This window comes from Microtus oregoni, unplaced genomic scaffold (assembly GCF_018167655.1).
Source record: "Microtus oregoni isolate MIOR12 unplaced genomic scaffold, Mior012 000020F_ref0000438, whole genome shotgun sequence".
Taxonomy (NCBI): domain Eukaryota; kingdom Metazoa; phylum Chordata; class Mammalia; order Rodentia; family Cricetidae; genus Microtus; species Microtus oregoni.
The window spans coordinates 16,192,194-16,216,245 of NW_024543079.1; the positions used below are offsets into that span (position 1 = coordinate 16,192,194).

The 24,052-nt window shown below is 53.7% G+C and overlaps 1 protein-coding gene across 3 annotated transcripts in view; it reads left to right on the forward strand.

Moving 5' to 3' along the window:
- The window catches only part of Nol4l (nucleolar protein 4 like), a 118,583-nt gene that overhangs the window by 87,454 nt on the left and 7,077 nt on the right, over positions 1 to 24,052 (forward strand). For 2 of the 3 annotated variants that reach the window (XM_041670359.1, XM_041670361.1), the window contains 6 exons: positions 3,714 to 3,855; positions 19,087 to 19,364; positions 21,701 to 21,886; positions 21,966 to 22,157; positions 22,348 to 22,470; positions 22,787 to 22,988. In XM_041670359.1, the coding sequence (XP_041526293.1) occupies positions 3,714 to 3,855; positions 19,087 to 19,364; positions 21,701 to 21,886; positions 21,966 to 22,157; positions 22,348 to 22,470; positions 22,787 to 22,988 (1,123 nt within the window). The remainder of the gene's footprint in view (positions 1 to 3,713; positions 3,856 to 19,086; positions 19,365 to 21,700; positions 21,887 to 21,965; positions 22,158 to 22,347; positions 22,471 to 22,786; positions 22,989 to 24,052) is intronic. The other variant, XM_041670360.1, reaches the window with a different exon arrangement.

Consider the following 24,052-nt stretch of genomic DNA (forward strand, 5'->3'; position numbering starts at 1 on the left):
ACTATGGTGCATGTTCTTTTACTGCCAGGTGGGCAAGGCCACAGACTTCAGGATGTAAAGGGCAAAGGCTAGGCTGGGGGATCTAGCCACAGCTCCCTGGCCAGTCACACAGAATCTCAGGAGGGATTTTAGAAGCATGGCATATGTACTTTTATCTTCGGTGAAGTTATTTGAGAGGGAGAAATTAGTAGCCCCAATTCTCCTGAGATTTAAGAAGGGAGCAAGAAGTGACCTACTTGTGACCTCATGGGGGGGCAGGGAAGTGCCTGGGTCTTAGACACTCCCGACCTGGGTTGGCTGCCTGGCTTGCCTCCCTTTCTTCCTCCCTGCACTCCCCCCCCACCCCCAGGTCCCTCTGGACTTGGGTGATGGGTCTGAACTGTGTGCTCTGGTAATTGCCTGTGTGATTAGACGGCCTTCCCAGCCTCAGCTCAGGGGCGAATAGGTGAGTAGAGAGAGCCTGAGTCTGCTCCTCTGTGCTGGCTGGCTTTGCCCCATGGACAGCCCGGTTCTGCTACAGCAGGGCTTGCGGAAGGGTCTCTCCAGGTCAGCCCTGCACCTGTGGGTGCTGGCGGTGGTCCTGTCAGTCTGGCCACGTCCACAGCTACAGCTTACTCAGTTCTGTTTGTTTTCTGGAAAGTTTAGGTTTAATAGGCTTGATTACAAAAAAAAAAAAAAAAAAAAGCCATCGCAGTCAGCGTTTGGGTTTTCAAAATTCCCAGAGCCACCATTCACAGAGCAGCAGTTGGGATGGCAGAAACCTGGGGGCTATGGAAAAGTCCCTGGGGAGGGAGCCACTGATGTTCAGTAACTATGCAGCCTCCCCCAGCTCTTTCCCATACTTGTAAATGAGCCAGAAGTTTCAGCTGATTCCTCTCCCTAAATAAAGTCTGAAGGTAGGAGACCTTCCTTAGCCATATAGATAGATCCCTAGGGCAACTCAGCACAAAGTAGATGTTCAGTAATGTGCACGCATAAAGCTCTGCACGCATGTGTGTGTGCACATGCCATCAAGCATATGTAGCCCCGCTGCCTTTGGGTATTATATTGAGGCACTTCGTCATTAAGGAATCAGGCACTTTTGATCAAAGGGTGGAGTGTGTAATTTCATGGCTCTGGGTGCAGACTGTCTGGATTCAGACCCCAGCTCTGCCCCTAAGTTCTGTCACCCTGGATAGTTGGGGCGAGCGTCTGAAGAGCTGTATGACTAGACCTGGAGAGAGGCCTGCCCTGTGGGGCCTTATGGGGCCATTATGAGGAAATCTTAGGAAACCCTTGTCCCAGAGCCTGGAACCTGGCTTTTTCTTTCCAGGTGATTTCAATGTCAGTATGAAATGCAGCTCATCTGCTGGGCAGGGTGAGGCAGAGCGCATTTTCCTGAGCAGTTCAGGTGTCTAAGCAAGAGCAACTTTAGCTCCTTTTTGTGGGATAGCTAACAACTGTAGCTAAGAGAAGCATGCAGCCTCTGGCCCTCCAGCCAGGGTCCCGGTTTTCATATGGCCCTCGTTCAAGAACTGCGCAGTGGGACCAGAGCCCTTAATTGTCAGATTAATGCAACATCCTCATTAAACACCACATCCTGCCAGGCAGTTTAGTCAGTTCAACAAGTCTTGCTACCTCATGAGGAATTCAGAGAACAGGCAGCCTGGTCCCTACTCCTGGATGACCCGAGAGCTTTCTGGGGTGATAGGATAGAGCCCCACAGCAGTTTTGTGGTGTGATGAGGCTGGTGGCACAGACATGCAGGTTGTTTAAGAAGAGGAGCTGTGGAGCATGGGCAGCAGCAGCCACTTTCTTCCCCATGGATGGGGAGTATCAGGAAGGCCAGGAACAGGGTCTGCTCACAGCTGGATTTCCAACACTTAGCAAACGTGGCCCATAGTTGGTGTCCAGGGAATACTTGAGTGAATGAATGGGTTTACATAGGTGTCTGCAGGATTCTGGAGGCTGAGACAGGAGGATTGTCTAGACTACATAGGTAGCTCCTCTCTCTTTTGTTTTATATTGTGACAAGTTTTCTCTGTGTAGCCCCTAAGTGTTAGAGAACTCAACTCTACAGACTAAGCTAGGCTAGCCTCGAACTTAGAGATCCTCCTGCCTGTGTAGGACCAACCTGCTCAAGTAGCTCCTGTTTCAAAAAGATTAAAAAAAAAAAAAAGTACTAGGAGATAGAATCACTTGATTCATGCATTCCCCACAGTGCTTCTGAGTTCTGCTTCTGCCTGTGAGAGGCCCAGGGAAAAAAGGGAAGAATCCCAGAGTCCACCCACCAGGCCAGGCCAGCAGGGGAGCACAGAATCCCTGCTCTGTGTCCTTGCTCCATACCTCCAAGAGACCTTTTCCTGTTAGACTCTGTGCAAAGAGAGCTTGTTGAGCATGCATGCCCCTGTTGATGTGAGCACATGTGTTGTCATGGAGGCAGGCTGGAGGAAGCTTGTGTGTAGTAGGTAGCCCAGAGGATGAGTGTGTGTGACCGGCACTTGCATGGGGAGAACACTGGGCTCATTTGGACCTGCAGTATTGTGGCTCAGCTCCTGTCCTCCGGACCCAGCACGGAGGGTCTCTACTGCTGTATGGAAGCTGTGAATTCCAGGAAACTGCTGCCAGCAGGCATGGTTGGGGGAGGGAGGGAGACTCAACCTCCGGCTCCCTAGCACTTGGAGCAGATGTGTCTGCCTCAGGGACAGCAGTTGAAGAAAGTTCAAACCGAAGTGTGTTTGCTCACCATAAAAGAGATGTCTGTGAGAGGGCCCTGTAGGAGTGGCTCCAAGGCCCCAAGGGTGCTCTGCCATGGACCCACAGAAGCTATTGTATCTTGCTAGGGGTTGGGGCACAAGGTCAGGACTCCATGTGTGGCACTGCGGGGCCATCTTCCCCATGTGTTACAACTGGAGAGCCATCCCAGTTGCTTGCTGCTCTTCAAAGGGGCTGGAGCAGAAGGAGGTGGGGTTCTTTCCTGCTGGAAGGCTGAATTAAAGGGGCCCCATCCTGGGGATTCCCAAGTGACTGGCCAAAGGCACACTGAAACCAGCAGTCAGGAGAGGAGCCGCTGCTGTCCTCTCCAGCAGACTGTCTGCTGTTTGGAAGGCCTTGGCACCCTTTCTCCCTGTCCCTTCTTGGTGTGATCCGAACCCTGGCCCGCCCCACCCCCTTCCTTCTCCACACTTCTGGGTTTGGCCTGCTCAACCCTGGAAGCCACCCAAGAGCATATCTTTGAAGCACAGCAAAGGTTAGGAAGGAGGAAGACAGAAATGTCCTCTGGGCTGGGGGAGTGGGAGAAAGGAATTCCATGTATGCTTCACAGGAGTTGGCACCAGGCCTGGTGGGGGCTGCCACCTTGGCCTCCTCAGTGCCCAGCATGTCCCGCTACCAGTGCAGGCACTATGTAGAGTGAGCCCTTTTCCTCAGGCTCTGGGTGGGGAATGGTAGCTCTTGTTTACAGCACTCATTTCAACCTTGGCTCACAAGGGTAAGAGCCAGGCCCTGCTATCCGCTCCACAGGATGTGAGACCTCTTAATTGTCTTCAATTACAGACAGCACGGGCTCTTAACCCTGGCTTCCGCTAGGAACCAGAGCCCAAGCCACTTGAGGGGGTCAGAGGGAATGCCATCCAGCCCTCACTACAAGGTCTTAGGGGCTCCTGTACCCTCTGGGATCCTTTCTAGTGTGCGTCTGCTCTTGTTGAACACCTGTCTTCTTTGTCTTTGCTCAGGATGAAACCTCTGTGAGCAGTGAGGATTTTGATATGAATGACTCCACATGGATGTCAGCTGACCCCCACCTGGCCTCCAGCCTGAGCCCCAGCCAGGAGGAGAGGATGCGGAGCCCGCAAAACCTCCATAGCCAAGAGGACGGTGAGTGCCCCTTGGGCAGCTGGCAGGGAGGGCACTTATTGTTCTATAAGAGGCCTGCAGGTGCTCCGGGTGGTGGGACCCAGGTGACACTGGGGCGTCCCTGTTGTACTTGAGAGCTGGTATTGTCAGCATCTCCACAAGCCCCACTGCCCCAGGGAGAGAAGGGTGTTTTCATAAGCAGGGCCCCCGATTGACTGTGGGGTGGCCTCTTGTCTATTTGCACCTGTTTATGCTCATGGGTTTGTTGGTTAAGGATTTCGGAATTGCCAGGATTCAGGCCTGGGAAGGTAAGAATGTGTGTGATCTGGAGCTGTGTTCTTATGGCTTGAGTAAGGCTGGCTTTGGGACAGGGCCACATGGTCAGTGGTCAGGTAGTTGGTAGCTGACCAGGATGGACTAAATGTCTGGATTTTCTTGGGGTTGGAGAGTCAGGGTCAGAAGTCAGATGTCTACTCCATGAGTCCATATAGAGTCCTGGAATGGGCTCCTGGGTTCTGCGTCACCTGGGCCTGACCAGATTGGAGATGTGGGATAACACCTGTAGTCAGAGGCCTCTGGTAGGGCTCTTGTTTTTGGGCCTAGATCACTAGAAGTAAGGGATGAGCCCAGAGCTAGACCTCAGAGAACTGGGGTATAGGAACTGGTAATTAGGAGAGGTCAAAGGTCAGAGCTTGGAATGTGGAAGGGAGGTTCAGGGTTGAAAAGGGGTGTAATGTTAACTCTGCAAAAAAAAAAAAATGGGTGAGCCTTAAAGAGCAAATAAGGGGTAGGAGCCTTGCAGTTTGGGTCAAAGTTCATCTCCATGGCAGAACCCACACACTGGTCTTCCCTCCCAGCCTGAGTCCGGCTTTGTCTGGGAGGAGTCTAGCATACAGGCAGCTGGAAGTGTCTGGGCCTGGATTTGGGGAGCCAGGGAGCCGGGGGTGGCTGTGTGAGGAGTGGGGTGCCAGGCTGCTGGAGAAGAAAAGGCTTTTTGTGCCTTGCTGCCTTGTGAGGTCAGCAAGACCCCCTCGTGCTGTGAGCCTCCAGACTACTATTGCCTTATGGCATTCCCACGGGGGTGGGGCCCAATGGGGGCTACCACATGGGGGTTCTTGGGGCTGGGACAACCCAGCAGCTGACCTCCAGCCTCATCTGACTGATAGAGCCACACCCAGCAGCCTACTAAGAGCTGTGCTAACAGTGCTTAGTAAGCACCCTTGTCGTACCTCCTCAAGAAAGATCTAGAACTTTTCCCCCCACCCCAAGGTCCAGCTTAGTAAGGCTGTCTCAGTCCTCCAAAGGTCTGGTTGTGCTGCTGTTCCTCAGTGTGCCTTTTGGAACCATGGTTACTGCCCGAGAACACTACCTTGGAGTCTCAGTGGACTGAGGTCCTCAGGATAGATAGCAAACTAACTGGGGGTTTCTGCTGGGGCTGTGATGTCCTTAGTATCCCTTGGTGGTGATGCAGTGCAGATGAAGAAGCAGAGGTTCTGGGGTAAGCTGCCCTACAGCCACCTGCAGGGTAGAGTCAGACATATCTCAGGCCCCTCCTGGCTCTAAGCACTGGACGAATCACAGGCAGGGCTGGCCTGCTGGTAGGACTTGTGTTTATGCGGGCAAACAGCAGAGCTAGGAAAAGGGAGGATGGTGTTGATCGTGAGCCACCAATTTAATTATTGAATCAGAGGCTGATTCTGGAAGCTGCAGACTGATTTGTTAGCCGGAGACCAGCCTAGATCCAGGGCAGAGGGTATATATGCAATAAGAAAACCCAGACATCTGGTCTGGTCTCTGGTGCCTCTTGCGTCCCTGGGGCCTCCTGGTGACCAAGGTCCCAGGATTTCCCACAGGGTTTCGCTTGGTCATGATCACAGCTTGAAGTCCTGGTCCGGCCTTCCAGCCATGTCTCAGAATGCGTGGTCAGTGTAGATGCAAGCTGAAATCTGGCCCCCATGAGTGAGCCCGTGTTTCTTATTGTTGCTGAAGGACTAAGGGGTGCGGACAAACTCAGCCATAACTCTGCTTGCGTGTCTATCCCCAAACTCCCCTATAACCACAGCTGGCTCTTAGTTCTCTAGAGTGCAGTGGATGGAGAGGTCTCTGACTGTCCCTCCCCCTAGTTCTATAAGGTGCCCTGTAGTCTGTGTTAATGCTGGCCTCTGCCCTGTGCTCCTCCAGCTGCATGCCTGGCCTATTACAGGGGCCTGCTGAATGTTTGTGGCCCAAATGAAAAGGCGAGCTGACATTTATAGAGACTGCCCTTGAGCATGGCAGCCAGGGAAATAGAGGCCCCCCTCCTTGTTAGGGACAAGTTGGCTTCTTTGTTCCTGAGACCGCACCCCAGTATGCCAGGACTGCAGGGCTGCTGGGCACATCACCCCTGTCTACCCGTAATACAAGCCAGAGTGATGGCAAGAAGCCAGGCAGTTTATACAGGTTATACCTCTAGGGAATTTGCCCTTTAAATTATTTTTGTGTTTGATTTTGAGACAGGGTCTTGCTTTATGGCCCAGACTGGCCTCAAACTAGTTCCCTCAGCCCTGAGGGTTGGGGTTACAGACCTGGGCCACCACTTCCTCCTTCTCTCTTTAAATTGTAACAAAACTGGGCCTTGGTAGGGACAATTGAACCTAGACAGTGGAAAGCATGCTGACTTTCACCACTGGACTTGTCTCCGAGCCTGCCCCTGGCCCAGCCCTTTCCCCCCAGGTTCCCCTCTGGTAGTTTTCCCACCTCCTTTGCTGAGGTCCTTTTGTTGGGTGGTGATAGCAAGCCTGGTTGAGGCCTGTTTGAGGACATCAGTCTTCTCCTATCTCACAGGGGAGGGCCCCAGGAGAGGTTCCCGCCTCCCTCCACTTTGATGGGCCTTTGTCAAAGTGCAAGAGTCCTCACACACTGAGAGGCACAGGCTTCCTCCTACTCGTGCGTAGCTCTCGGCTTTGAGCTCTCTCTCGGGTCTGTCAGGGCTCTGTGTGTTCTGAAAGCTTGGGAAAGCTTCTGGTCTAGGAGTTGCCAAAGACAGACAACCATTGAGACGTTTTGCAGAGCCCTTAAGGTCTGGTATTGCCTTGGAGCTGAAAAACCCCATCATCCTATCATGACCCATCCGTATCTCCTCCCCATACTGTTAGCAAGCACCCCAGGGACCATAAGACAGGACCCAGCACAAGGCAATGCTGGGGAAGCATCGGTGAGTGAATGAGTGAATGGAGATGCGTGTGCGCATTCCCAGGGGAGAAGCCAGCAGGTCTCCTGAAAGGCAGTCATGCGGGCCAGGGTTCTAACCCTGTCTGCCGCTCCTCCTATTCCCCTGCCAGGACTCTACTAGGCCCCTCACTGTGCCCCTTCCTGAATGGAAAACTTGAGGCCTGGCCTTCAGAAGGGATGCATGGGGGCAGGGAACGGACGTTACTCATCCCCACCTCCACCGGCAGACAGGAAACTCACGCCAGGGGACAGTGGAGGGTCCTGCTTCCGCCCTTCTGCAGCACAGGCTGGGGTTGCCTGGTGGGAATTAGGCAGAGCACCGGAGCCCCTCCCTTCCCAGACGAGGCCCCCCTGCAGCCTATTCTTGGGGACCTGCTGGACATGGGTGCTTGCCTCCATTAGGTTGGGACTCCTACTTCCCGCAGGCCAGTGTAGCCTCCTGGTGCCCATCCCTAAGCTGGTCAGAGTCTGAGAGGGGTTTTCAGTAGTCTGGTCAAGTGACTAACAAGGTTGTCAGCCCCTCCCAGGTCTCCAAAGCTTGGCTTTGGCAGGAGAGCACCAAGCACAGGGAAGTTGGGGACCCTGCTGCGCTGTCACCTTCCTGAGAGCAGCAGCTATGACTATACAAATAGATCTTAGTGTTCCCCTCACTTCCTAGCTTGTGCGTTACAGAGAATTGGGGGTGGGAGCACAGGAAGAAAGAAAGAAATGCTGCCGGTATTGGGGGCCTTTCCTCAGGCTTCTCTCGCGGCTTACCCTTCACTCTTCTCTGCTGGGAGGATCATACTGTGCTACATTGCTCCTTACATAATGGCTTTCCCTCTTTCCTGTCATTGGTTCTGCTGATGTAAAAATGGTCCAGTCTACCCTGTGAACCCAAGTCTACTGTGCCCCCGGCCCCAGCCAGCCCTGTGCACTGAGTTCCTTCGGTTTCTGACATGGAAATAGCTTGTCCAGACCACAGGAAGCAACCAGCTAGAGTCATTTGTCCTAGGCTTTGTCCCAGCCCCTGGCTTGTATAGATAGATGCTCAATAACTATTGTGTGGCCATCGACTGAAGGGAAGGGCTCCTAGAGGAGGCACCGGGCAGCAGCCTGTCAGAGGAAGCAGTTTGGGTTTGGAGTCCTGGGGCCCTAAATGCCCAGAAGCTTCCTGTGATCCCAAGCCACAGTCAAGAAAGGCAAGTCAGGGCAGCCTCAGCCAGACTGCAGCTTAGGCAGCTATAGGGCCACCTCTGTGGGCCTGAGGACTTTCCTGGGCCTGGCTTCCTGTAGGTAGGTCCTGTCCTCTGCTATTGGTCTTTCTTCCCCACATTCTGTTGTTTTTGTTTGTTTGTTTTTGTTTTTTGAGACAGGGTTTCTCTGTGTAGCTTTGGAGCCTGTCCTGGAAGTAGCTCTGTAGACCAGGCTGGCCTTGAACTCACAGAGATCTGCCTCCTTTTGCCTCCTGAGTACTGGGATTAAAGGCGTCCGCCACCAGCGCTCGGTGCCCAGTATGTTCTAAGCTAGTTGCTTACCCTGTACCAGGCTCAGCACCTGTCTAGTGTGATCGTCTGCTGTAAACTAATCTCGGTGTGCCCTTAGAAGCTTTCAGAAGACCAAGGCTTTGGACCTTCTGGTTCCTGTTGCCTTGAGTAGGGCCTTCTGCCACCTAGAAATGCCAACTGCGCATTCGAGCAGCCCCTTGTGAGCAAGTGAGGTCTAGTGGCCCTGACTCAAACTATAGCGTCTCTGTCCCTCCTCTCCCAGCCACACCCGTGTCTCAGGGTACTGCCCCTCCCAGGTCTCCAGGTCTCCTCTCCCAACTTCTCCTCCATGGGCTCTGAGAGGTGTGGGGGAAAGACTCAGGAGCTAGCTCTCTCATTTGATACAGGTCCAGACCCTGCCTCAGCTCCTTCCTGCTTGTGTGATCATGAGCAAGTCATTTCCCCTCTTTAGTGGCTGAATAATAATCCCGCGCCTGGGCTGGAGAGATGGCTCATCTGTTAAGAGTACCGGCTGCTCTTCCAGAGGACTCGGGTTCAATTCGCAGTACTCACATGGCAGCTCCCAACTGTCTGTGACTCCAGTTCCAGGGTATCTGAAATCTTTACACCAAAGCACGCAAAAAGATGAATTATTTAAGGCGGGGCGGTGGTGGTGCCTTTAATCCTAGCACTCAGGAGGCAGAGGCAGGCGGATCTCTGTGGTTTCGAGGCCAGCTTGGTATACAAGAGCTAGTTTCAGAACATATACCAAAGATATACAAAGAAACCCTGTCTTGAAAAACAAACAAAGAAAACAATAATAATCCTGTGCCCACCTTACTGGGCTGTTGAGGACTGGATGGTGTGTGGACATTGGGAAGGATCATAGGCCAGGCTGGAAGTGAGGTTCTTGGTCCGCTGACACCTTTAGGCCTAGAAAGTTGTGGGTAGGGATTGGGGTCGGTGAGCAATAAAAGGCCCTCCACCTCTCCCAGATTATCTGAGCTCTTCTCCAGACTCACTTGGCCCAGTCCTGCTTCTTGGCCTCCTCAGGCCCCATGGGCCTCTGCCTACAGCCATCTTCTTGCATGGAGAGTGATGTCCTTAACCCTTAGAATCTTGCTTGGTACTTGAGAAGGCAAGCCAGAGCTGGCCATGGTGATGCACTCCTGTAACCCTAACACTGAAGCTGAGGCAGGAGGATGGATGGTGAAGTGGTGGTGAGGCTAGGTAACATAGCGGGTTTGAGGCCAACTTAAGCTTCATAGCAAAGAGCCTGTCTTAAAAGCTAGCTAAACAGCTGGACCAAGGCCCTGATGGCCGCTGGGTCTGAGCTCTCACAGCTTCCCTTAGCATCCCAAGTTCCTGACCCATTCCCACCCACAGGTGTATGAAGACCCTGCCTGTTGATTGACAGCTGCTACATCTTTGGATGGCTCTAGGGACTTGGATGTGAATGGGGGAAGCAAGGGGCTGCAGAAAAGACAGCTGGACTGCAGACAGCTGGAATTGGGTAGTCTGAGCTCTGAGATAGAGAAACTGCAGCACCCTGGAAGCACAGCACGTTTACAATACATATGAGTTGAACAGAGAGGCGGGGTTACTGCAAACAGCTGAACATGGAGGCAGGGTTCGCGGTACTCAGCTTGATCAAGGAGGCAGGGCTAGCTGATTTTGGTAGGAGCAGTCTCGGGGTGGGCAGTCTTTAGGCTGTAAACACCGCGGGGCAGGGGGAGCTGTGGTGGACATTTTCCACACATACTGTCAACATTCACACTCAAACCTGGAGAAAGGGTTTCCACTTCCCTGAACCTAGCCTGGAGAAGGCTTTGCTGTTTTCTCACGGGTCTGAGACTTCGGAGTCCTTGACATGACTGCGCCCATGTCAACAGCACACATGCCCTCAGGATTTCATTCACTCAGGGCTTCCTCTGCTCCCTGTACGCAGCCTCTGCCTACCACCCACTCCCAGGCTTGCAGGTGGCTGAGGGGAAGCAGCCAGGTGATGGCATGCCTCCTGTGTGCTCCACCCAGAGTGTTCCTAGCAAGTGAGAACTTAGGTGAGTGGTTGCATGACTAGCAGAGAAAGGGGTGAATGAGTGTTGGGGCCAGGCCTGTGCCACCTCTGGTCTTCCCTCTGCCATGGCCACCCTTCAGTAAGCCCACTACTCACACAGAACAGCACTTAGCACAGGCTTGGAGCTCCTGACCCCTACAGCTGACTCACTGTGGATTCAGTCCTCATGGCTGGATACTGCCCCATGGAGGAAGGAGTGGTACCTACTACAGCCTCCTGGGATGACCCTAAAGGGCCTTTGTTTGATATAGGGGTCTCATTATGCAGTTCAGGCAGGCCTTGAACCCTGAGTCCTTCTCCAGACTTCCTGAGCGCTGGGATTATAGGCCAGATCTATCACGCCCAACTCCTCACTGGGCTCTTACCTTTGCATTTTCTCTTTTAAATTATTTTTATTATTTTATGTGTATGGGTATTTTGCCTGTGTGTGTGTGTGTGTGTGTGTGTGTACCACTTGTGAGCCTGGTGCCCATGGAATTCAGAAGAAGGTGTTGGATCCCCTGGAACCAGAGGGACAGATGGTCATGAGCCACTTTGTGGGTGCTGGGAATTGAACCCAGGTCCTCTGAAGAGCAACCAGAGCTCTCTGAACCATCTCTCCAGCCCTGCCTTTACTTTATTGGAGATTGCACCTAGGACCTTGTGTTTGGTAGACACCATTTACACCCAGTCTATAGCCCTGCTACTGATGGTGGACTTTTAAATGGAGCTTCTCTTCCCCACACTTGTGGGTCTTCGTCCTGTTTATCACTCAGACCCTGTTTGTCTCAGGTCGTATCTTATGAGACTGGAAGCCAGGCCTGGGTCCTCTTCTCTCCCTGTAAAGCGAGTTGTTTGTTTTGATTCAAGGCACCAAACATCTGACCATAGTCTCCATTAGACTCTCTCTTACCCTACTCCAGGATTTCAGTTCTTCTGGGGATTGGTCATGGGACATGTGGTAATCCTGGGTCACAGAAAGCATCCCTCAAGCTGCTCTGTAGACAGTGCAGTAGTGCTAGGCTGGGCTAGACCTGGCCTGCAAAGACAAGAGGAGCTAGGAGACAGCTCCAAGGGGTTCCTTTATCAGAGGATCAGGCAGGGCTTCATGGTGCCCTGACCTTGTCTAGGTTACTGGGGCCCCAGGATTCCTGGTAAGGACACTAAGGCAGGACAAGTTTTGGGACCCAACAGGATGAAGGTTACCTGCTAAACAAAGGGGAGGGAGATCCTGCCCCCTCTCTTCCTCCCTGACCAGGAAGATTAGCCCTGGCCTTGGGACCATCTGGCAGATGCTAGCCCTGCTATCAGCAGCCTTGCCTTATCCAGCAGTACTCAGAGCCCTTCCTCTGCTAGGGTGGCCCTGCTGTGCCATACACACAGGGGCTGGGTAAGACCATACTGGCAGGTACCACCCTGGCCTGAGTTGTCTGGGGGTGGCATTTCCAGGAACCAGGAAGCTGGGCCATATTGTCATCATCACCCTGATCTTAGGACTGGGATGCACCAGCCCTAGACCAGCTTCCGGGAGGACAGGAAGGGTTACTAGGGGCCTGCCAACTCCACATACAAGCTCCCAGGCAGGGCCCTGCCCCATGAATCACTCACACATGGTAGCCTGAAGTGGCGCTGCTTACTCTCAGAACACATGATTTGTGGGGGTTGGTGGTAGCAGGCAGTGGGGAGTCTAGCTTAGAGCTTTGCACTTGGAATTGGTATTTATTTCTCATTGTTTGTGCCCGGGAGGACAAGCCAAGGGTTCCACACTGGGAGCATATCCTCTGGGAGTCATTTACCAGTGTGTGTTGGGGGAATCCAGGGTGGGGGTGGGCTGAGGCATTCTTTGTGAAGCCATCTGGGCGCTGCTGCTCACCCTGGGAGCCTCTGAGCCTTCACTGAGCTGTGTCCTGTAAAAGGGCATTTGTACGCACAGAGCCTGACACTCAGATCTGGTGTGTACTTGGTGTCCATTCTCACAACAAACGTGGTTTCGGTGCTTCGGTCCCCTGCTCTCTAATACCTCATCTGCAGCTTGGAACTTCTCCAGAGGCCTGGATCCTGGGGCCCCGCAGCCCTGCGCTGCGTGAAGAGACTTCCTTCATTAGTAGCCGCTGAACATTCAGAAAGGGTTGGTGCAGAGGTGTGTGGCGCTCAGGAAAACACACTTGGCTGGGTGGTCTTAGCATGAAAACAGAAATGTGCTACCGATTACCTATTGAGATATGTTGGCTATATTAGGGAAAAGAAACTCAGATTCCCCTTTTGGAAACAGGGTCCGGTTCTGTAATCCTGGTTAGACTTGAACTTCCTATGTGTAGTAAAAGCTGATTCTCCTGCCTCAGTCTCATATGATAGTGGGATTACAGGATTGTATCATTGCAATTGACTTTACAATACATTGTTAAAATTAATGTGTTTGGCTAGTATACATGAGGCCCTGGTTTCCATTCCTAGCCTTGCACAAAAAGCTACCACCAAACCCCAAACAGACCATGGCTTCAGTTTCAACTCTGTCTTGCGTTTTAAAAATATGACGGTGAGCCTCGGCGTTGGTGCCTGAGGAACGAGCCAGAGATGTAAAAATGTCAGTGCACTGTGGAGGCAGATGCTATGGATCTGGGTGTCAGGAAACCTGAGTGGGTCAGTGATGGAGCTCAGCTGGGAAGTGCTTGCTTGGCATTCCTAAAGCCCTGGGTTCCTTCCCCAGCGCTGCAGCAGCTGGGCCTGGTGGCGCACACATCTATAATCACTTGGGAGGTAGAGGCAAGAGGATGGGAAATTCAAGGTCATCCTCAGCTGTAGAGCTACTAAAGGACAGCTTGGGATTTGTGAGAGCCTGTCCTAAAAAGGAGAAAGAGTGGAGCCCATGAGCGGTGGGCATGGTATTCTGACCCCTAAGCCTCCACTTATCAGACTGCTTAACCACAGGGGGAGAGCCAGGGAGCCCAAGAGAGAAGCTGGGTGGCGGCAGAGCCTGAAAACCAAGTGGAGAATATGGGCTTCATGTGGCTGGTCACATGCCCAGTGTGGCTTATCACCTAGGACAGTTGGATCCCTTGGCCCCCATTTGACCCCAGTCCCTCTGCCTGCCTTCAGAGAGCACAGATGGGCGCCAGGAGCTTGATGCTCCTTGGAACTATGCATTATGTAAACACTACCCAGGCCACTGGCCTTTGTCAAAGCAGGCGGGAGTGAGGGATGAGGTGGAGAGCCCTAGCAAGGTGTATGCCCCTAATTCAGAGGAGTCAGCGTGCCAGCCTACAGCCCAGAGCTTCCTTCCAGACCTTCAGTGACTCCTGCTTGGCATATACAGCTGGGGGTGGGGGCAGCTACTAACTGTAGCACTTCACCTTCCCCCTCCTTCCTGGTTCCCAGCTTTTGTATGTGAATTATTGATACCCCTCCTTGCCCCTGCCTGGCTGCGGCTTTGACCAGAGCCTCACCAAGGGGCCCATGCTGCCTTCAGCCCTGCACCTCTGCTAAAGCAGGCAGCTTGCCTGTGTGCCCAACTTGTAGGTTCTTGTGGCCTTGCCACCTCTCTAGCCTGGCTTGGGGGCTGGTGTGGGTTGCCCACTGGGGAAGGGTACCGCTGGCTGTGGCCCCAGAGCCCAGAGTGGTGATTGGCGGCTTGCACAGAGCTGGGCCTGTGCAGGCTGCAGGGCGCTGGCGCCCACATAAGGGCATTGTTTGCTGAGGTAAAAGGAGTTTTTGTCTCCTTCTGGAGCCAGGACAGAAGGAGGAACAATTTCCCCCATTCATCAGTGATCTCCCATTTGAATAGCAGCACATCACCCCGTTACAGTAGACGGGCATGGCAGGCCTCCCCTGCCCTAGGGCTCTCCAGGCACAGGTGGTGGGCTCTGGGTCCTCCCAGCCTAGGGAGTCACCCTTTACCATTTTTGTGGAAATGGACAGAAGGGATACATTCCTGCTGCTCCCAGGGTACCTCTCTAGTCTGTTCATGCAGTCACAGGTTGGGCAGCTGTGCCCTGCCAGAGTTGTTCTGGATTCAGGTAGGTGCATGTCCTAGAGGGGACTCGGCACAACTGCAAGATGAAGACCAGGTGGGGACGAGAGGGTCACCTGAACCCCTTGTGTTTCTATTTCCAGCTTCAGGTTTGAGTAGGTCCCAGGAGAGGACACAGCCTCAAAAGGGCCAGGGCACTAGGGCCTTCAGTGCTGTGGGGCCAGCTGGTTATTTCATGGAGTCATAAAACACTGGAGCCCAAGAGGGCGTCAGCGGCAACTCCCTGAATTGCAGATAAGAAGAGCCCAGGAGGTGGTTGTGCCCAAGGTCAGGCTGAAGTGAGGCCAGCCGACAGTACTGGCCCAACCCACCATATGCCATCCAGGCATGGGGTTGGGTGCCTCTTGGAGAGTGAGGAAGAATTTGCCATGGGCCAGATCCCAGCTGCTGGGTCTCTACTCCCTGCCCCTGAACCCTATGGGTTAGGAGGTGAGGCTGTGGCATCCCTGGGTCAGTATTAGCAGCATTAGGATAAGTGGGAAGCAGAAAGTCCAGCCCCCAGGCCTGGCCCCTGCCTACCGTAAGTTACTCAGGCAAAGTGGCCTCCAGCTAGTTTTGACAATAAGGAAGTTGTTACTCTCATAACTAGTCTAGGGTTGCCTTTGGTTTAAGGCATGGGCGGATTTTGGAAAGGTTGTGTCAGCTATCTCTGAACTTCCCCAGGGTGTGTACTGCCTAACAGGTAGAAAAAGCTCAGCTCTGACTTTGGTGGGTCCAACTCGGTCATATGACTTTTACCAGTGGCTGTGATGGGTCGTGTTGACTGGTCCATGCTTACCCCAGGAACCCTAGCAGACCTAGCTGTTCTTGTCAGAAGAAGGGGTGTGGCTTACAGGGAAGCAGAAGTGATCCAGGCCTAGCACTAGGACTCTGCCAAGGCCCAGGGGCAACCTCTCTACAGGCTACAGACACAATAAATGAATAGTATGGCAAAGGCGGCTGAGTGTGGTGAGAAATAGGTAAAGAGGTTAGCGTGTCAGTGTGGGGGCTGGGGAGGGGAGGGCTTCCTGACACAGAAACCTTTAAGCAAAGCCCTGGAAACAAAGGAACAGGAAGTGAAGGACAAGCTCTGGAGAGCCAGGGACAGTGTAGCAAGCAGCAGAGGGTACAAGCCACAGTTGGGTTGAACTGCAAGTGGAAGGCATGGCAGGAGGCCCTGTGGCTCAATAGGGAAAAGGGGCTGCGGCCACAATGGTGGGGCTGATGGACAGTATCTGTAGGGCCACCTTCCTTGGGATGAATTCTGCAGAAGTCAGAGCTTGTGCCAGGATGAGATGGGATAGGTAGACTCAGAGGCTACCCGTTGAGGTGATGCTCAAGGGAGCTCTGAAGGAAGGGCAGTGTAGGGTGTGGGCCATGAGACACTCTCCTGGCTCTTGGTTCCCAGTGTCCTAGGCAGGAGGACTCCTCCCAGGCCTTTACCCTCCCTTTCTCCTTGTGCCCACCTCTGATACTATACTGTTGGGCCCCCTGTTGCTGTCTGGGGACACGGATGCAGGAAGCAGGTGAGAATGACGTAAGGAGGTTTGGGGTGAAATAAGTTTTTGAGTCCCTGCTTCATGTCAGGGAGAGTTGATAACGACATAAATTCTGTTTTACTGGTGCAAAAGCTGTTTGAAAGAAAAATTGAGGTACAAGTAGAGGTGGCCTCTTTAAGGTCATATAGGGGACATCCACCCTGTCCTTAGCTCCTTTGTATTATGCTAACACTCGCCAGTTGGAAAACATGCGCCTCCTGTTAGGTGGCGCTGGAGCAGGCTGTGTAAAAAAAGAGCTAGCCCACCAGGTGGGACCCATATGCTGTGGGATTGTAGAATGTGGGCGTTTGTAATTGTTTCCCCCCTCAGATTGATAGCTTCTCCAAGGTGCAGCATGGGCAAGGGCCCATTGGCTTGCTCAAAAGTTTGGTGTTTTTGTCTGGAGGGTTTTGGTGGTGGTGGTGGTGGCGGCAGTGGCTGCGGCGGCAGCGTGTGTGTGTTAAACTAAATATAAGGTCTCTGGGCTGTATACTTCAATATTTCAAAATACTATCAGCACTCTTATTTCCCAAACGTTTCATCATGCCAGACAGACACTGTGAGTTCACTAAGCATTAACCCGTTTCCTGTGCAGTTAAGTGGACTCACTCACTGTTTACCCTCCCACGTCTGTCTTCATTTTAAGGCTGAGTCTTCTATTTCATGGCGAGGTCACACTTTGCCTATTCACTTCTAGTGGTTTTTCAAGGTGCTAATGGTATATACTGGTCACTCTGGGTATTTACGTAATAGTATGAGTTTCTAGTCCATGGCCACAGCAGTTTGCAGGTTCTGGTGTCTTGTGGGCCACATCTATCCAACCACTTTCCTTGCCAGATGGGGATGACCTCTGAAAACGGAAAGATGGGAGCTAGTGCCTGTTTTTTCTAGCAAGTGAGGCAGCATGAGTCTGGGCCTGTAGCCAGGTGACAGTGTTGGTAGCTTCTCATCACAGCTGATTTTGACCCTAGGCTGAAGCCCTAGGATTGCCCTGTGTGTCCTGGGCAGCTCCAGAACCACATACATGGTTGCTTGCTCTAAGCAGGCAGACAAGGGAGTCTACCTCTGTGCCCATGCAGCAGTCCTTAAGCCTGGTGCCTGTGGAGAATACAGTGACTGTTGGCATGGTACCTGATGAGGAGCAGCTCATCCCTCCAGAGCAAGTGGCCTGAGGTAGGGTAGACAAAGACTAGACAAAGGCGCCAGGGTAGGTATTCAGCTTTGTTCCCCAGATCTCAGCTACTTGAGCCTCTCTGGTGCCAGGTTCTACCATGGTTGTATGGGTGGCACCTAGGACTGGTGAGTACCTCCTTCCCAGGTACCCTGAGACAGGAGAGCAGAGTCAGGCCACGAAAGCCCACTGAAAAGGGCGCAGCTGAACGGACCAGGACACACAAAGCCCTAACCCAGGCCTGGAGACCCAGGAGTTAGGGTGGGGGCTGGCAGGGCAGTCTGCAAGGTCACGAGGTTGGAGCCTGGACAGTGACAAAGGGAAGACCCTGAGCTCTGAAAGGGCGCTGAGGACAGCAGACAGCAGAGGTGGGGCTTGACAGTTGCTGAGTAGGTGACACCCACCAGTTACCGGTAAACTTCCTTAAGATGTAGCTGGTCCTCAGGCATGCCAGCACCCTGCAGTGGTCATCACTGCTCCTACATTTGGGGTGGGGCCAGCCCACAGTAGGTTCTCAGGTAATCTGTTTTTCAGTGCATCCTTCTAGACTAGTTGCTAGAGATACTGTCAGAGAAAAACCCAGCCCATTTACGAAGGCAGAGGACTTAGGCGGTGAGGGCTCAGGGAGGATGCAGCAGTGTAGCCTGGCCCAGATGACCTGCAGCAGCTGAGGGGGTGCCACTGCACCACACTTTCCCCATCCCCCTCTACTCAGGGCCCTGACTGCTTGATGGGCAGACCGGCCCCGCCCTCAGGCAGCTGAGAGGCTAGTGATTGGTTGCTGCACTAGAGCCTCTCAGTCACCATGGGGACGCTCAGGCGGCACTCATGCCCAGTGCTCAACACTAGGGACTAAATCTTCATAATCTGCTAGCAGTGGGGGTGGGGTTCAGTGCGACCCTGGCCTAGGGAAAAGGGTCCCGGGATATGATCAGGGCTCCATTTGCCACTCCACCCATCCCCTTGCTGGGTTTAGCTGCAGTCTCCAGGGTACCTAAGCACCATTGGTATCCACATGAGTGCTCAGCTGACAGTGACCCCAGGAGGTCTAGAGTAGCTGCTGTGGTCCCAACTAATGCAGCAGGAGGTTGGGGCCTGTGGGAAGAGAAACCTGGAATTTATCTAAAAATGGCTGTGTCCTTGGAGCATCCTCTGGGTCCTGCAATGCTGCACTCTCCACAGCAGGGGGCTCCCACCTCAAGAAAGCAGGAAGACCCCCTGGAAACAGGAGGTGCAGCCCCCCAGACTTGCCAGTTGGCATTGTGCTGTCTGAGGACACTTGGCCAGGCACAGAGGGTAGAGGCAGAATGGTGTTCTGTGCATAGGCTGCAAATCTGGCTAGACTGTACAGAAAGGCACCTGTAAATGGGGAGCTGGGCATTAGAGCCGTCTCCTTCCCTGGGTAGAGGAAGGAGAAATTCAAGGGCCCCTGTGTAGAGAGACATGAAGGTGGGAGAGAAGGCAGTTCTGAGCAGCCAGAGAAGCCAGTCCTGCAACCCTGGAAGTGTCTAAGGACCTGTGGTGAGCTGCTTGAAGTGGAGCCTCCCTTGAGCTTGTCTCTGGCATCTGTAGGTTTGGAGGTAAAGAGAAACCTCTGTGCTCTGCATATGCTGGTCATGGCCACTTAGCTCCTAGTGGTCCCACTTCCTGACCTCACCTCAGCTCAGGTGGGAAGCCTGAGGCTCAGTGCAGATGGCGGAGGTTCTGGCTAACAGCACAGGTACTCTGAGGCCACCACACCCAGCGGGGCCTCTGGAGACGGTGGATGCAGGGACAGGGCCTCATGGCCAGGGCTCTCATTCCAGACGACTCCTCCTCTGAGAGCGGCAGCGGCAATGGCTCTTCTACCCTGAACCCATCCACTTCGAGCAGCACACAGGGTGATCCTGCCTTCCCTGAGATGAATGGCAACGGTACTGCAGCCCCCATGGACTTCACTGCCACTGCTGAGGATCAGCCGATCAACTTGTGTGATAAGCTCCCACCAGGCACAGCGCTGGGCACACCGTCCTACCCCTCAGATGGCTGTGGCACTGACGGGCTGCGGAGCCGTGTCAAGTATGGGGTAAAGAGCACTCCTGAGGTGGGTGGGGCTGCAGACTGTGCCTCTGGGTTGTTGGGAGGCTGGAATGAGGTCATACATCGTACATACTGTAGGGCAGTGGGAACTGAGCCCGCCCATGTGTGACATCAACACAGGGTAGTAGCTGTGGCCATTTTGCCATGGTTTCCTCGAGACACACTACAATGGCAGATGTGTCCCATATAGGTTTCACTTCTCTGAGAAGTGATGGCTCTTGCCTTGGTGGAGAGATGGCAGGTGATGTTTGTCCCTGTTGTCCCAGAGGCTTCCTTCCTTTCTGGGATAGTCTGCTGTAAAGAATAGCAACAAGTGGTACATGTGGCACAGAAGTACAAGACATCGCTGAGCAGAGGAGTCATGCCTGTAATGCTAGCACTCGGAATTGCTTAAAATGGGGGGGGGGGGCTGTAGTCTGAAGCAAACCTAGGCTCTACATAGTGAGTTCCAGGACAGTCTGAGCTACACAGTGACACCTCTAAGGGAGAAAAAAAAAACACTTAGAAAAGGTTCAGTTGTTAAGGTGACCTGAGTTTGATCCTCTGAGTCGGCATAAAGATGGGGGGAGAGAACCCCTCTCCAGTTGTCCTTTGACTTGCACACGCATCGTGGTTGTGATTTCCTCCCCACTGCGCGTGTGCACTCACACACACACGCACCCACACGTTTTGAAAAGGCAGCACACAGACCCCATTCCTGGATCTTCAGTCTGCTGTCCCTACTTTTCAGATGATGCAGAAAAGGGGCAAGCTGTCAGAATGAGGGCTGCGGAACTCCTCCCTTGACCAGGCTGATGTGGGTATAGAGATGGGCAGAGTGGGTCCCCAACCATGGCCCGTGATTCCACACATTGTAGTGTGTCATTAAGGTTTCCTGACAGCAGGTGCCAGCTTTCCTGGAGCACCTCTTCAAATCTGCCTCCCTGAACACCTGCCTACTCCCAACAAACTCTTCTGTCCTTGCCTGTCTCTTGCAGAGGGGTGGGATACACGCCCCAAGACATGATCTAAAGCGACAGAATGGAGTTTGTACCACATGTGTAGCACAGCCATAGGGATCAAGGGAGAAGTAGGTCCAGGGACCAGAGAGAGCAGCTGTTTGAGGGTGGAAGCAAGGTTTGCTTGGCAAAGCACTCCGCTAGCCACTGCTCCCAGGGCCATATGGCACAAGGGTGGCACTAACGGCTCCTACAGTTTTCTTATTTGCTCTGGCCCTGGCAGAGGTTCAGCTAAAGAATCACTTGCCGATCTGACATGTCCATGGCACCAGAATGCAGCCCTGTGCCCTACATGTGTTTTGACTCCACACTTCTGTTCTGGACGGCTGGAGTTCTGCCTCTGTAAGGCTTTGTATGTCATAGCGAGAAGGGCCTGAGGACCAGAGTTGAGCAACAGGTCCTTGTAGGCCAGGCTGTGGCCACCATCACAGTGCCAGACTACAACTGTGTGTCCTCCTGAGCCCAACTTACCCACCACACTAGTGCCGGTCAGGACATGCCACAGATGCAAACGACAGCAGCCTCGAGCCAGGGCTCTGTGGAGTATTGTAGAGCTGGGGCACAAGGGGCAAGCTAAGGCTGGGAAGCAGGAGAAAGCAGAAGCCATAGTCTGAGGAGGAACAGGCAGTCAGTGCAGGCTTCAATCCAGAAGCCCAAATAGGTCCTAGCACACAGAAGGGAATCCTTTGTGCCCTTCCCGGGTGTGACCACCTTTCCCTGTCGTCTGACTGAACCCATTCAAGGTGAGGCAGTGCGAGGCAGGCCCTTCCCGCTCTTCTTGAATACCTGCTTTCCCGGGACTTAGAGTAATCTCTTGGGAGATAGGCAAAAACAGCCCAGCCTGCGAGCTGGGGACTGCGCGCCCTGCTTCATGCCCCCCCCCCCCCCCTTCCCAGCCCATCTGTTCCTCCCGATAGACAGCACACTCGCTGCTCTGATGGCAGCTCCCTTGTCAACTCAAGGCTGCAGTCCCTTGGGGATCCAGGAGGAGCCCTGGAAGCCCCAACAGAGCCTGGCACACAAAAGAGGCTGGCTTCTTGTCTCCTTCCCTCAACATGGCAGGTCCCAATGTGGACACTGCTACCACACTTTACCCATGGCCTCCAAGAGGCAAGGCCCTTATGTGCTGTTGCAGCCAGGCCTCCTGGCAGTAGCCCAGGGATACTGCGGGCAGAGCTGGTCCTCTTGGTTCATAGTGGGAGGCAGGGTTAACTTGCTGAGGAGCTTGCATCTAAGACTCCTGTGGCAGCTGGATGAGCTCACCAGCCTGGTCCCCTAAGCTTACCATGAGAGGTCAAGTAGGCAGCCTTCTGATTTTTCCCTGTCTCTTGCCCTGTTTCAGTCTCCCCCCTACAGCTCTGGGAGCTATGATTCCATCAAGACTGAGGTCAGTGGCTGTCCTGAGGACCTGACAGTGGGCCGGGCCCCCACAGCAGATGATGACGATGATGATCATGATGACCATGAGGACAATGACAAGATGAATGACTCAGAGGGCATGGACCCTGAGCGGCTCAAGGCCTTCAATGTGAGTACCAGGCAGGGCTGGTAAGACAGGGATGAGTCTCAGGCAAGGCCAGCCCCTCCCATGGCCTGTGTCTCCCTAGATGTTTGTGCGGCTGTTTGTGGATGAGAACCTGGACCGCATGGTGCCCATCTCCAAGCAGCCCAAGGAGAAGATCCAGGCCATCATTGAGTCATGCAGCCGGCAGTTCCCTGAGTTCCAGGAGCGGGCCCGCAAGCGCATTCGCACATACCTCAAGTCCTGTCGTCGCATGAAGAAGAATGGCATGGAGATGGTGAGCGTCTCCTCCAGGCCACCCTGGCTTGTGACACCATCATTGTTCTCCAGACCCCTTTACCCTAACTTCTCAGTAGGCCTATTTCACAAATGAGGAATACAGGTCCAGACACCTGCTTTACCATACCCTGACCCTGACCAGGGCCGTTCCAGCCCAAACACCAGCTCTGTGTCCCTTCTGCCTGCAGACCAGACCCACTCCTCCCCACCTGACCTCAGCCATGGCAGAAAACATCCTAGCAGCTGCCTGTGAGAGTGAGACAAGAAAAGCAGCTAAAAGGATGCGCCTGGAGATCTACCAGTCCTCACAAGTATGTGCTCGTGCTAGCTGCTTGCGGGGTCTCACCCAGGGGGCAGAGGCCAGTGGGCACTGTACACTCACCTGCAGTTGGGTGCGCAGCTGTCACATAGTCCTAGGCTGATGGCACTGTGGGGGCAGAAAGGATGGAGTCAGGCGAGATCCCTGGGGTAAGATGCCAAGGAAAGAGAACCAACAGCATCCCCTAGTTTAAGTCACGTCACTGGGTCCCAGGAACCACAGGACTGTGCTCTGCCTTCCACGTGTCAGGGACGGTGACTAGGCTTGCTGTGCCTTGGGTTCCCAGCACTGTCCTCCCTCTTTTGCAGGACGAACCCATAGCCTTGGATAAGCAACACTCTCGGGACTCCACAGCCATCACCCATTCCACCTACTCACTGCCAGCCTCTGCCTACTCCCAGGACCCTGTGTACGTCAATGGTGGCCTCAACTACAGCTACCGTAGCTATGGGTCCTTGAGCAGCAACCTGCAGCCCTCTGCTTCCCTCCAGACAGGAAATCACAGTAACGGTAAGTAGGGTCAGGCCTGTTCTCCAGATAGTGCCTAGCGTGGTCTGCACAGTAGCCCTTGGGAGGAGAGGGGCGATGGCTCGGATTCCCCGTTAGCAGCCAGTCGTCAGATGAGGTCAGGAAAACCTTGACTCCCTTCTCATCTCTAATGGCATTGCCTTTGCCAGTCACTGCAAGTACCCATCTCTGGTTCACTCCCTGAAAGTCCCCTCCTTGTGAGTTGGTCGCAGAGCCAGGATCTGACCCAGACTTAGCCCGTCCATGCACAGAGCCGCCATTTACGTCATCTTGGTGATTGTTAGACATTGGGTTCCTCTGCTCCATACCTAAACTGAGCAGCTCGGCAAGTGCTTCCCAGGAGTCTGTGGTACAGGTGCTACACCTGGCAGTGGGAGGAAGACAGAGACAGAGATACCTTCTACACCCCTCCTGTAGCATTAGGCATTGTTTTATATGGGAGCGGAAGAGGCATTCAGCCCTTGGCCAGCAGGCACAGTGTGGTCAGGGGAGGTCGGACTCTGCTGGGGTTGGGAGTTCCTAGGCACAGAAGACTCGGCCTCCATCATCCTGTTGTAACCCAGTGATGAGAATGTTTCTAGGGCAGGAGGCAGAGGCAGTATGCATCAATGTTATTCAGGGGCCAAGGACTGAAGGGAGTTGGAAGACATCATGTTGCTACTGAAGGGGGCAGGTAGAAGAAAGGGCACTTTCTGGCAGGGGAGCATGGGGTCTAGGACTGTCCCTGAGTAGCCGGTTCCTAGCTGTGGGAGAAAGCCCAAGCCATCTCCACCACCACCGCTCCCCCGACCCTCTTGCTCCACACCTTCATGCTTACTGTGCTCCAGAACTGGAAGGAAGTGCTGGTGTCTGGAAGGTCCTTGCTTGGGCTTAGCCTCTCATCCCTTCTTATGCATCTTAACCTAAAATAAGAGGCTGTCTGGCCTAAATCCCTAGAGCCAGGCCAGAGTGGCGCGCACCCCAGGTAGAATGGCTGACCCAGAGCCACCCTCCTTCCAGCCCCATTGCTGGGGTATCTGAAGTGGGTTTCAGGATCAGGGAGGTTA